Consider the following 13036-nt stretch of genomic DNA (forward strand, 5'->3'; position numbering starts at 1 on the left):
TCATTTCACATACATGTTTTGGTGGGTGACAGTGATTTTAAAGCATTGAATTGTAACTTCACAGTTATATGTTATGTGCTACGGTGGACTTTTAGAAAACCAGTATGCTTTTCTGGTGTTAAGGATATCTAAAGTCTGGAAATAACTTTAACATGAAACAACAAATCAGTTCCTAACCATTCCAGGTGAACAAACTCCTACTGTATTCTCAGGTCTTCAAACACCCGTGGGCCTTCTCTTCTCTCTTGGCCTAGAAACCTTAGACGCTTGCAACCCCTTTTCTTTTTGCCGGACTAGTTCCTACTCGTCCTTGAGGTCTCAGGTTCGGGGCCATCTCCTCTAAGATGCCCTGCTCAGTTCCCACACACCCATGACTGGTTCATGCTATTTTGTCCTTTTGTCTGTTTGCCTATCTCTGTCCTCCACTGGACTGTAAAACAGGGGCAAGGACTTTACTAATTCACATTTTATCCTGGAACATAGTGGGATTCTGCTTATTTATTGGATGAATAAATGAATGAAGGAAGATGAATCAGAGGAAGAAATTAAAATCAACTGAGCAAGGTAAAAGTGGGACAATTGAAAGGTCTATGAATGTTCTATATAACCCAGGGATCCTAGAAAAGCTTTGCAGATTAGAAAAAAGTAACTGAGAGGCCTGCCCCGAGCCCAGTGTCCAGAGTAAGAGCTGCTGCGGAAGAAGCGCCGCTTTGAGCTTTTCCTTCCTGTCTTTCCTCAGGCAGTGCCAGCAGTCACCCCTGTGGACGAGGAGAGCTCGGATGGGGAGCCAGATCAGGAAGCTGTGCAGAGGTAATGTGGCATCTGGCAGTGCTTGCAGAGCGTCCTTGGGCAGGCTCCCCCTGCGACCAACGAAAGGTCACCTCTGCCCAAGGAGGTGGTCCAGTGCAGCTTCAACATTTGTGTGGTCTCTTTGCTCAAGCCAGATGGCATGTTCCTCCCCACACGGAAGTAACGGAAGACTACCCAGAAAATGTCATTTCTGTAAGCACCACTGGAAGTCCCCTAAGTGACAGCAATAACCATAAGAACTTTTTCTCTCCTCCCTCCTTCCTTCCTTGCCCCCCGCCTTCATATTGCAACTCTGATAGTATTCACAAGGCACAAAGCCTGCTCCTACCTGCCAAGAACTGTTACTGAAAAGGAATTCGAGATTTGGGATGACAGTGATCCTAGCTAGTCTGGCCATGGACCTCTGGCATGGACTCTTCCTTTCCAGGAGAATGAATACCTCTTGTACTGTTTGCTGTGTTTCTGCCATCCCCTTGTATCAACAAAGAGATATTGAAAAAAGAATATGGGATTCGGTCCAGGGACAGATGCAAATATCCATTGTTTGCAGAGATGCCTAATTCACAGAAAACGGCAGTGACCATCAGGCATGCTGTACTGTTCATTTGACCTCAGTTGCATTAGCCGTGGTCCTCAGCTTCATGCATGACCCCTTGTGGGAGTTGATTTTCGTATTTTGGGGGGAGGGCGGGGGTTGTTCAGAATCCAGCATGTATTTTCCCAGACATACAGGTGTTCTTCAAGATTATATGTTTTTTCCCTTGAGGGAAGTTGAAATAAAATGGTTTTCATGGGCTCTTGGGGAAACTTTGGGTGTTTTTATCAAATGGAAATTAAACCACTAATGGCTTACCTACCCTCTGGCAAGTTTACATACCACTAATTACTTTCTAGTCTGTTAACTGGTTTTAGCTGAAATGGGCAAAGTAGTTAAGAATGGATGAAACAAGACCTCTTACCCAAATGGTTGCTGGTCAGTGTCCTTTCTCTACCCGCTAGTAGCTCTGCGTGAGAGCTGCTGTCCAAAAAGAAGCTGGTCCTGTGTGGAAAGAACAGTGGAGAGAACAGGGGTGTTGGCAGGTGGGCAAGCTCCTTCTACAGAATAGCCAATAGAAGAATTGTGTTGACTTTCTTTCCTGATGTTATTATTTCGATAGGTTGCCGATCACAGGGTGTATTAAGTTGCATATGGGCCCTGTTGGAGTCTTGAAGAGAAATTAGGAAACTTACTGCCTTCCTACTTGAATTAGCAGGATTTCATTTTATCTTCTTTGTCTTACATTTTACTTCCTCCAGCTCTTCCTTTCTTCTTTAAAGACCAACATTTAAAGGGTAAAATGCCCGTCCCTTTTGATGTCATAGAAGGAATAATGCTTCTTTTATTCCTGCCCAAGAAGAGCAGCAGTGGTGAAGGAAGTCACCATCCAGACCAAGGGGGACCAATGTGTTATTAATGGTATTAGTGGTGGATCTGAAAGACCTTCAGAATAGAAGTCATCAGCTTGTGAACTCTTCAGCTTTTGAAACTTCTCTTTTCTTGCCTTGCCTTTTTTTCACCTAGAAAACAGTTCTAACCATTTCATGTGGTTTGATTTCTTCATCCTTTAGAGAATTTTGGTCCCCTGGGGACAGCATCAGTTTTTCTTCTCCAACGATGGAGTTACAGTCTTGGGGCACGAGGAAAGGGTTGGTGTCGGAACTCACTTAGCCCCATGCAAAAAAGATCTTTTTCCATGATTTGTCGCGAGGTCAGCCTCAAACCCTGGGGGCCAGTGGCCTCAGGAGACATACACAAAGCCCATCTGAATCTCTCTCTTGGCTCATCTCTAGGAACAGTCCTTAGGGCTCATTTCCTCTGACTTGTATTTTGGAAATGTGGAGGGAAACCAAGGAACAAAATTAACCAGCAAAAAATACATTCTTCTCCTGAATGGGATGGAGTCAGGAAAATTGATCCACTTCGTGAGCGACATCTGTTTTCTCTCTTCTCTTAACGGCTACTCTTGGGTCCAACACTGAGCCATTTCAGTGGGCAGCCAGCTTTTGTTGGCCTTCTGGGGCGTGTCTCACTTCCATCCAGTCACGAGTCTGTGGGCCATTGCACCCTTTCTGTGCCCTGGCGCCACTTCATTCTGAGTGCTTTGGATTAACTTCTAATGCTTCTTGCTGAGGAGTATTCCTGTCTGTCTTTTTTACTATGAAATGTGCTCCTGCTTGTTGCAGGTACTTGGCAAATAGGTCCAAAAGGCATACACTGGCCATGACCAACCCTACAGCTGAGATCCCACCGGACCTACAGCGGCAGCTAGGACAGCAGCCCTTCCGTTCCCGGGTCTGGCCCCCTCACCTGGTACCTGATCAGCATCGGTGAGTAGCCACGTGAGCCGTGGGAGCTCCTGGAGGCCCAGCGGACAGGCCCCTTTCTGGCTAGTCTTACAGACATGGTGACTAGCATCGTGGCTTTAAACAGCATCCTGAACTTTACGTCTTCTCAGCTCCTTGACTCAGCCATACCCAGGGCTGTAAGAGACACTTCTTTCCCATTACCTTGTAGACGTGTTTATTGCCTGCAGTTGATCCTCATGACTCTAGACGTTGACTCATAGATGAAATTGAACTTGAGACCTGCAAGTGGGTGAAGCTCAGAAGACCAGCTGGAGATAGGATTTGTGACCACATCAGTAGGCTTGACTTTTAATAACCCATCACCATCAGCAGGATGAGCATTTCTTATCATGTGACCCCTGAATGAGGAGCTTGGATGGGGGAAAACACATTCCTTTGTGAATGGTAGAGCGGAGACGCTGCATCCTCTTGAGTGTTGTGCTTGAAAGTCATCCTTGCAGGATTCTGACAGCAAAATCTTCTAGTAGGTCTCTGATAAATTTATAATTCATTTTCTCTTAAAGACATAAAAACAAGTGTAGCCTTCCTTGCCAAGAGAACTTCACAAACTTGAGTTCAAGTAAGCCTAGGAACGAGGGGAGTGACACCTTGCTGGGTTAAGAAGGCGATTATCTTCTGTGAACTCTGTGATGACCAAAAAGCTTAGTCCTTTCCAAAGCTGTCCTCAAGCTCGCAGGCCACACTTTCAAAGCCACCACCAGTTGCTAGAGCTTGTTTGTTTGTTTGTTTTTAGTCTTTTTGGGAGGACAGTGAAGAGCAGCCTTACTTGGGAAGTTTGGAAAGCACATTCTGAGGAAATTAAGTTTATAAATGTGTTATTACTCAATCTTGCAGCCAGACTCACACTGGCAAGCTTGACACAGTGTTTTTATTGTGTCTTGTTACCCACTGGGCATCATAGGTAATCAGCAGAGACAGGTGACCTCTGAGCAAACTGAAACATCATTAGTGCCACGTTGGAACTCAGAAAGAAGAAAGATAAGCTTTCATAAATGACCATAAATAATATGGTACAAATGGTCTGTTAGGAGTAGCATGAATGACATTTATCAAATAAAACTCTGATGGTACAGACAGTATTTTTCTAAGGAGAATCTCTCAGGAACCTTACTGTTACAGTTCTACATCACTTTGGGTGATCATTAGCTGCCTGTACATTTTCTATGATTTCTCAATAACTCTAAGCTCTATACTGTTACCTGATAGACTCTTTATTGCTTTATTTTTCCCTGTTGCTATCTTTCCTTCCTTGACAGCCCCACACTTAGTTTTTCAGGCTTTGTCAGGCTCTGTTGTTTAGTTTCAGTCCTTTGGGTTTAATCCTTGTTTGATTCAGGTGCCCCTCAGGCCATGTTCTTATGGGGCAAGCATGAAGACGAGTACATCACCACAGTTTGCCTTTATCACTGACCTGATGCCGTGTTTACACCTATTACTAAAGGAAGGCCACCCTGGCCCACAGCTCCATTTGTGTGGTTTCCACGCTGCCTGGTCATTGTCAAGGCCTTGCCTGCTGGAGATCTGTCTACTGTCTGTTTCTGTGTGAACACTCTTGGTAGAGTGTTTCAAGGGTTCTCTGTGGTCAAGCCAGTTTGAACTGGAATGAATACTCTGTGAGTGACAGATTGTGTAAGGTGCGGTGTTTATGCAAACTCAGCACGTCTCCATGGAGTTGCTATAAAAACATGGTGACACAAGAGACTGAAGCAAGTCTTCAGGGCAAAAGAGAAACTTTCCAAGGCTATCAAACACTGAAAATGGGTGGCCTGGAGAGATTATTGAATTCCATTCATTTGCTGGAGGAAATGACACAAGAACAGCTAATATGTCTGTTCTTCTGAGGTATCGTAGATGAAGTCCAACATGAAGACAGAAGAGGGGTCTGAGTGTGTAATCCTGGAATTGTGTAATTTATAAACTAAAAAAAAAAAAAATTAAGTGTAATTAACAAAAAAAACCCTAACTAACACAAGATGGATTTTATCTAGGTCGGGAGCCAAGTCCCTGTTTGAAGAGTATAGTGGGCATATCAGCCTGACATGAGGCTGTCCTGAGTTTGAATGTGATTGCTAATAAAAATAAAGCACAATTGATATTGTCAGTGCTTCCAGAATGAGCAACTACCTAAGAACTATTCCTCTGAAACTCCTGTGCTGGGCCACCCAGGATGTCAGTCTGTTCACAACCTGATCTTCTGGGAAAGTCATGAAATACCTGGACCTGGGATGGGGGAGAATGTGTTTTGTACAGGCTAATTAACTCCTCGAAGAACACAGCTTTCTGAGTGAATCAGAAATGTGTCCATCATCAGAAAATACTGAAAGTGTAAGAATCAGATTCTAGGAGAAAATAGTACCTGCTTGCTTTAACTCCAAACACCTGAAGTACAAACAGAAATAAGAAATACTGAGGAAATTCCCCTGAGACCAGCTCCCATGATCACTGTTTCTGGAGTGTGTCTTCCAAACTCATTTGTCTTTCGTGTTACCGAACCCAGATACATGTTGTGTTCATTTCATCAGCTCACTGCTGTGTCAAGCTTCAGGTGGAGTCTGAGACAGGAGTCAACATTAGAGGGTAGAGGGCTTTTCCCTGCTGCCAGAACTCTTAACTCCTCCGCACACTCATCAGCCCCTCCTAGACCCTCCCTGTCTGCTGCACTTCAATTGGCTTGTTCACCCGCTTTCTTAACCCTGGTTCCGCTTCTGTCCAGAATGAGTAACTGGCAAGGTGGTACATCATTTCACCCACGGCTCAGTGTGATGTCATCTCTGCTCTGGACCTGAAACCCTGATCCTTTCCATCAGCTGCTGGAATGCTGCCTTGGCAGTCTTTTATCTGCTGACTTCAACCCATAAACATCTCTTTCTGATTAGTATAGGTGTTAGCTTCTAACTCTCATGCTCTCTTAGGCATTCCTTACTGATAGCTCGTTCTTTCTTTTCTGTAAGACACTGGCTTTGTTCTTATTGAGTAGTGGGGTCATTTTGAAGGTAATCCACATGATTCCTCTTTGATTAGCAGGTTGGGAGGGTGCCACTGCTCTGAGAAGTTACCTTTCACAGCAGATAACCTTATTTGCGTTGACCAGGTATGTGCAGGATCTTCAGGCCCACGTTTCTTAAGGATGGGCTATCTCCATCTGGGGATCAGCGGTCCCCAGTTTCCCCACTTTAAGCTCCACCTTGAGTTTTCTAGCATTAAAAAAACCTATGAATTCCAGGCCAGACCTTTGACCCCAAAGTTGACTGTAGTTTCCCTCTGGTCGGTCATACAGAGGTTAAATTCAGGGAAAACTTCAGGTCACATGAGTAGGTTTGTTCTGGGTTTCTAAAGGCACTAGATAGAGACATGACTGTAAAAGGAGGAGTTCCTCTACAGCTGGGCTTGAGGGCTACTGTGAAGCTCCCCTCTCTCTGACCCAGAGTATTTGTAAGAACTGGATGTATCTGATCCCAGGACCTTCCCAGGCTTGGACATTAAGCCAACTCAAGGTAAGTGGAAACAGAAGATGGTCACTTGGAGGCCTCTAGAGGGAAGGCAGGCTAGGGAAACGACTGGCCTCTGGAGATGGCATGGAAGTGGCGTAATATGCCAGGCTGCGCGTGTAGCCGGCAGCTTTGTGTTCATCTGGAACAGCGTCCCTAGGTGATTTGGTCCAAACCCCTGAGTCCTAGCCCCTAACCTTCTCTTCCCATATATTCAGCTCCACCTACAAGGACTCCAACACCCTCCACCTCCCTACGGAGCGTTTCTCCCCTGTGCGCCGGTTCTCAGATGGGGCTGCAAGCATCCAGGCCTTCAAAGCGCACCTGGAAAAAATGGGCAACAACAGCAGCATCAAACAGTTGCAGCAGGTAATGTTAGAGATGGCAGGCATCTCTGGAGAAGCATGGGTAGCAGAGACCAGCATGGGTAACAGAGACCGGTGTTGCAGGAGGACACGGGTGTTAAGCTTTCTGCCCCCTCACATCAGCAGCACTGCAGTTTTAGAGGTGCCAAAGCAGATAGCTCCTTACACGTTTTCCTTCCTTCTGCTTACGTCCAGCTTTCCCCAGGAAGGGACTAAATTTCCTCCTGTCTCAGTGGTTCATTAGAGAGGAATTTCTGGGCTTGGGTTTCAGTGGGAAGCACCCAGAAATGTCTTTTGAAGCAACCCTGGCATTCCCCTCATGACTTATGGGCACTGGGTCTTGTTGGAGCCTGCTCTGCATTACCACCTGGCATACTCTCCAGCTGGTATGGAATGGTGCTCCCAGAGGAAGGAAGTGTACCTCCAGGCTTCTGTAAAGGGCCGGTTTTCTTTCTGCCTTCCTGACAACCAAGCTTGGAGTGGCATGTGCTTTGTACACTGATTTCACACTGGAACCTTCGCTCGTACCCAGGCCATCTCGGTGTTTTTCCCTTCCTGCAGCCAGCACAAAGCGTGAATATATTTAGTACACAAATGCCCACCTAAAGGGGTCAGTTGCTCATCAAGGACACAGTTCTTCTCTGTGGGCTCTTTCTGCCCGTGAGACCTGGGGCAGCTCTGCGTCTGCTGACAGCACTGCATGGGGTAGGCCTGGCTGTATCCCCTCTGTATGAACTGCTTTCCCTTCAGGAGTGTGAGCAGCTGCAGAAGATGTACGGGGGGCAGATTGATGAAAGAACCCTGGAGAAGACCCAGCAGCAGCATATGTTATACCAGCAGGAGCAGCACCACCAAATTCTCCAGCAGCAGATTCAAGTAGGCCTTCCCTCTTCACTCTCTCCAACTTGTCTGGAGCTTGCTCTCAGGCTGATGGGCCTGTGAATGCTGGAGGAGATCATGCAGGGCAGAGTGAAGTTGAGTTATTTGTGTGGTTGCCATGTTTGAGTCAAGGTAATCAAGCCTTTTGATGAACGACGAGAGCATAAATCTCAGTCACAGATAGTCTCTTCCCTTCCCAAGAATGGCTGGCTCTGGTTACTCTTCAAGCTCACGAGTATTTTTTTCTCCTTTCTTGCGTGTGTTTTAGGACTCTATCTGTCCTCCTCAGCCTTCTCCACCTCTTCAAGCTGCATGTGAAAATCAGCCTGCCCTCCTCACCCACCAGCTCCAGAGGTAATGAAGCATGTTGTTCTTTGCCTAAGCTGTTGGCCTCACTCACATGGGAGACATGACTGACTATAGCATTCATCTTGGAAGAACCCATCTCAGTCAGAAAAGCAGGAAGACCAATTTTAATTTCAGCAGCTTCCTAAAATCCTGACTTCCTGTGCCACTTCATTTTCTTATCCCTATGAACCATGTAATCTGACACCTAATACAGGAGGCCAGATGCAGGCCCACAGTGACCCCTGCCTCCTTGGGACATCTGGGAAACTAAGATGTCGACAGGCTTTCAGTAGACTATGGTGGCTGGCCTGTGTATGTTTGTCTAGCCTGGAAGCTTATCGAAACTAAAAATGGAATTTCTGCCTGTGGGTATCAAATGGCTGAAACTAACTTCAAGGTTATACTGTCACCTCAGGAAGTGTATTTACTCATCTGGTTCTATTGTTTTTTAAGGTTAAGGATTCAGCCTTCCAGCCCACCTCCCAACCACCCCAACAACCATCTCTTCAGACAGCCCAGTAACAGTCCTCCCCCCATGAGCAGCGCCATGATGCAGCCTCACGGTGAGTGGGGAGGTTTTCTCTGAACCGTGAGCCGCAGGAGAAGAGCGGCTTAGTCTTGAGTGCCTCAGCCGCTGCTTAGGGTGACGGAGCCACATGCTGTGTAGGGGTGGTTCTAGCGCCAGGCTGCCTTGGCTTGGCTCCTGCTGCTACCAGCTCCTTAGCTGTGAGACCTCAGGTAGACTGCTTAATCTCCGGGCATCTCCGCTTGCTCAAATGTAAGACAAGGATAATAATACTATGAAATACATAGTTAGGTATGTATGAAATATATGTTAGGTATAATAGTTAGAATAGCCTCTGGAACAATACAGATCTCAATAAAGGTTGACTGGTATTGATGTTTTCATAAAATCCCCTCCAACTGTACCAAATGAATGGGCTACTACCAGAACATTCCCTCTTGTCACGCCTGAGTTTGGTGATCCGCTGGGCACGTGGCTCCTCTCTTGTGGATGTTCAGATGGAGGCAAAGATGAGCGGGCCCTAATTTATACAATCCTTCAGAGGCCAGCACTCTGAGGGGTTAGCATTCTGAAAACTGAGAACCTCTTAAGTGACACCACCCAGTCTAGATCCCCTGAAGAGCCTGAGTTGGTCTCAAAGCCCTTCTTACTCAGAGTGGGGTCCCTGACCAGCAATATCAGCAGGAAAAATCAAATCTCAGATCCTATCATGGACCTGCTGAATCAGAATCTATGTTTTAGCAAGATCCCCAGTCCCTTCGTACATGCAATAGAGTTTGAGAAGCATTGCCCTGGATGAGAGCTACTCAGAAAATAATCAATGGGCATTTCTTGGAATTGCAAATTCTTGGAACCCTGTCCTTACCTACTGAGTCAGCATTCTGAGGGTTGGGCCCAAGAGTGTGTGTCTTCACAAGTCCCCCAAAGGAACCTTCCACACCCTGGAGTTGGAGAAGCACTGCTCTGGGTGGTATGTGAGTTGAGCGTCCTCAGTGGCTCCCATGACTTCCGGCCGCAGGTAACCCGGGCATGTGGTCACTCTGGGGCTCCTTTCTCCCCAGGTGCTGCATCTTCCTCCCAGTTTCAAGGCTTCCCCTCCCGCAGTGCCATCTTCCAGCAGCAGCCTGAGAACTGTTCCCCTCCTCCCAACGTGGCACTGACCTGCTTGGGCATACAGCAGCCTCCGCAGTCACAGCAGGTGACCATCCAAGTCCAGGAGCCTGTCGACATGCTCAGCAGCATGCCTGGGGCCACTGCCGCCTCTGCAGGCCGGGGCGTCTCCATCAGCCCCAACACCAGTCAGGTTCAGATGCAGCTACGGACCAGCCTGATGGCCGCCCTCAGCTATGGGCACCGGCCCTTGTCCAAGCAGCTGAGCGCCGACAGTGCGGAGGCCCACAGGTGAGGCTGCCCGGAGTCTCCTGGCCAGCTCTCCAGGGCACCCAGGTGGGAGGAAGCCCCTTAGGAGGAGGAGAGGAGGACAGAAGGGCTCTGACTGGGCTGTGCTTGTTTCAGCCTGACTAAAAGTGAGGCAATGGGCTTGGGATGGACTCGAAACCTATATATTGACTCAGGATGAAAATGTTAGTGAGACAGGAGGATAGTGACGCAGCTACCTTAGTATATAGGCTTCCCAGGTGGTGCAGTGATAAAGAACCTGCTTGCCAATGCAGGAGATGCAAGAGATGTGGGTTTGATCTTGGGTCAGGAAGATCCCCTGGAGGAGGAAATGGCAACCCACTCCAGTACTTTTGCCTGGGGAATCCCATGGACAGAGGAGCCTGGTGGCTTATAGTCTGTGGGATCACAAAAAAGTCAGACACAACTTAGCGACTGAACACCACCACCACCTTACTATAGGTCTGCAAAGAAGAAAAGGGCCAGTTAGAGGAGTAGGTAAAAATTTCAGTTACCCCCCTTGTCTGTTCTTCTAGGATTGTTTCTTTCCATCACTCATATTCTAAGAGATGGGCATCTTAACTCAAGTGATGATGCTACCTTCAAGCCCGAGGGAATGGTGGGGGTAATGCCTACGCCCCTGTCCTCCCTGTGGTCCGCGGTTCTCTGTACCAGCAGAGGCTCACTACTGAAGGGGAGTGGTAGCTGTTCCCCGGGGAGTTTAGCACACTTGTCACACGGATGCCTGGTACTCACTCCCTTTTGTATCTGCAGCTTGAACGTGAATCGGTTCTCCCCTGCTAACTACGACCAGGCGCATTTACACCCCCACCTGTTTTCGGACCAGTCCCGGGGTTCCCCCAGCAGCTACAACCCTTCACCAGGAGCGGGGTTACCTCCCACCCAAGCCCTGAAAGTCCCTCCGCTTGACCAGTTCCCCACCTTCCCTCCCAGTGCACACCAGCAGCCACCGCACTATACCACATCGGCACTGCAGCAGGCCCTGCTCTCCCCCACGCCGCCAGACTACACGCGACACCAGCAGGTGCCCCACATCCTCCAGGGACTGCTCTCCCCCCGGCACTCGCTCACCGGCCACTCGGACATGCGGCTGCCCCCGGCGGAGTTTGCACAGCTCGTCAAAAGGCAGCAGCGGCAGCGGCAGCAGCAGCAGCAGCAGCAGCAGGAATACCAAGAGCTGTTCCGGCACATGAACCAGGGGGATGCCGGGAGTCTGGCTCCCGGCCTCGGGGGACAGAGCATGACGGAGCGCCAGGCTTTGCCGTATCAGAACGCTGACTCTTACCACCACCACCACACCAGCCCCCAGCACCTTCTGCAGATCAGGGCGCAAGAATGTATCTCACAGGTCTCCTCCCCGACCCCGACCCACGGCTACGCTCCCCAACCAGCGCTCGTGCACTCAGAGAGCATGGAGGAGGAGTGCTCATGCGAGGGGGCCAAGGATGGCTTCCCGGACAGGAAGAGCGGGAACACATTGACCAAAGGTTGCCATGACAGCCCCCTGCTCTTGAGTACAGGTGGCCCCGGGGACCCTGAATCTGTCCTGGGAACCGTGAATCATGCACAGGAGTTGGGGATCCATCCATACCGACAGCCGGCTGCCGCCTTCACTAGAAATAAGGTGTCCAGCCGAGGTAAGAGCCCTGCAGGGTCGATCTCTGGGCCTGCCTGCCCTCGTTCGGTGAACTCAGCAGGGTTTACCTGTTTTCAACCCTGGTCCTCTGGGTTGCTAAGAGAGAAAGAATTCCTGAGAAGACGTGCAAAACCTTTTAGGGGAGAAGCACATAGGAAATAGGTATCTGATGGAGAAGGGAATCTGTTTTCAGAATTAAAAGAGAGTGATAGAAAATGAACACACAGATGATGGTCAGCAAGATGTATTACCTGTTTTCCCATATTCAGACCATGGTTCCTTAGAATCCAGAATTTCTCAGCTGTCATCAAAATAGCTAGCTTTAACCTCTGTGATAGAAAAAAGTCAGCCAGTGCTGGGGAAACAGGGTTTAGTGTAAACAGTGTTGGAGTAAGAGTCAGGGTCCCTTGGTCCTGGACTTGCCTCTGTTATGAGTGCAGTGACCTTGTCACTTAACCCTCAGGTTCTTATTTCCCCATCTGTGAAAACGGGCAGGAGGAATCACAGTCCTTTGCAGAGTATTTGTGAAGATTAAAACATAACACATGTGTGTTTATGTTTATACATAATGTTTGTGTGTGTGACACGGGGGGAGAGGCAGACTTGATAATATGTATGATTTAAATAATTTGAGGTATTGTTATTCTGATCACTTCGTTGATAAGCTAAGTACAGAATATTGCAGCATCACAAGGGATGCCATGCTGTTTCATTTAGTATCACTGTATAATTAATGAGGACATTCATTTTCATTTGGAAGGAGATTTGAAGTTACTACCAGTGAGTTATGCTCAGAAAATGTCATCTCATTAGTGTCATAGCATTCACCCTATCCAAAATCTGGACTGACATCCATCCCATCATCACAGATCTTGAAAGCAAGTTTCTCCATAAAATATTCAACCCTGAAACAGGGCACTTTTCCCACCCTCCCTTCTTGAAGCCTGTCCTGCTCTGCACTTAAAGTCAGCACACCAGACTCAGCTCCTGGGGCCGTCGGGTCTCCAGGCACAGAGCAGGATGGAAGACCTGACCCCGAGTCAGTTTGTGTGAAGAGGACGTGGCGCCTTCAGGTTGTGCTCATGAAGCACCAATAGGGATGCAGTTCCATAAAACTCCCGTTAAATCCTGGGCTTTTGAGCAGTTGGGTACTGTCCAG

General features: G+C 48.1%; 1 protein-coding gene across 4 annotated transcripts in view; it reads left to right on the forward strand.

Annotated features, from left to right (window-relative positions):
* The window catches only part of SIK3 (SIK family kinase 3), a 257867-nt gene that overhangs the window by 231977 nt on the left and 12854 nt on the right, over positions 1–13036 (forward strand). The window contains exons 14-21 of one of the 4 annotated variants that reach the window (XM_065946250.1): positions 740–810; positions 3034–3177; positions 6923–7073; positions 7820–7945; positions 8217–8302; positions 8750–8859; positions 9884–10223; positions 10995–11878. In XM_065946250.1, the coding sequence (XP_065802322.1) occupies positions 740–810; positions 3034–3177; positions 6923–7073; positions 7820–7945; positions 8217–8302; positions 8750–8859; positions 9884–10223; positions 10995–11878 (1912 nt within the window). The remainder of the gene's footprint in view (positions 1–739; positions 811–3033; positions 3178–6922; positions 7074–7819; positions 7946–8216; positions 8303–8749; positions 8860–9883; positions 10224–10994; positions 11879–13036) is intronic. The other 3 variants (XM_065946252.1, XM_065946251.1, XM_065946254.1) reach the window with 3 other exon arrangements.

The sequence above is a fragment of the Muntiacus reevesi genome, chromosome 9, assembly GCF_963930625.1.
Source record: "Muntiacus reevesi chromosome 9, mMunRee1.1, whole genome shotgun sequence".
NCBI classification, from domain to species: domain Eukaryota; kingdom Metazoa; phylum Chordata; class Mammalia; order Artiodactyla; family Cervidae; genus Muntiacus; species Muntiacus reevesi.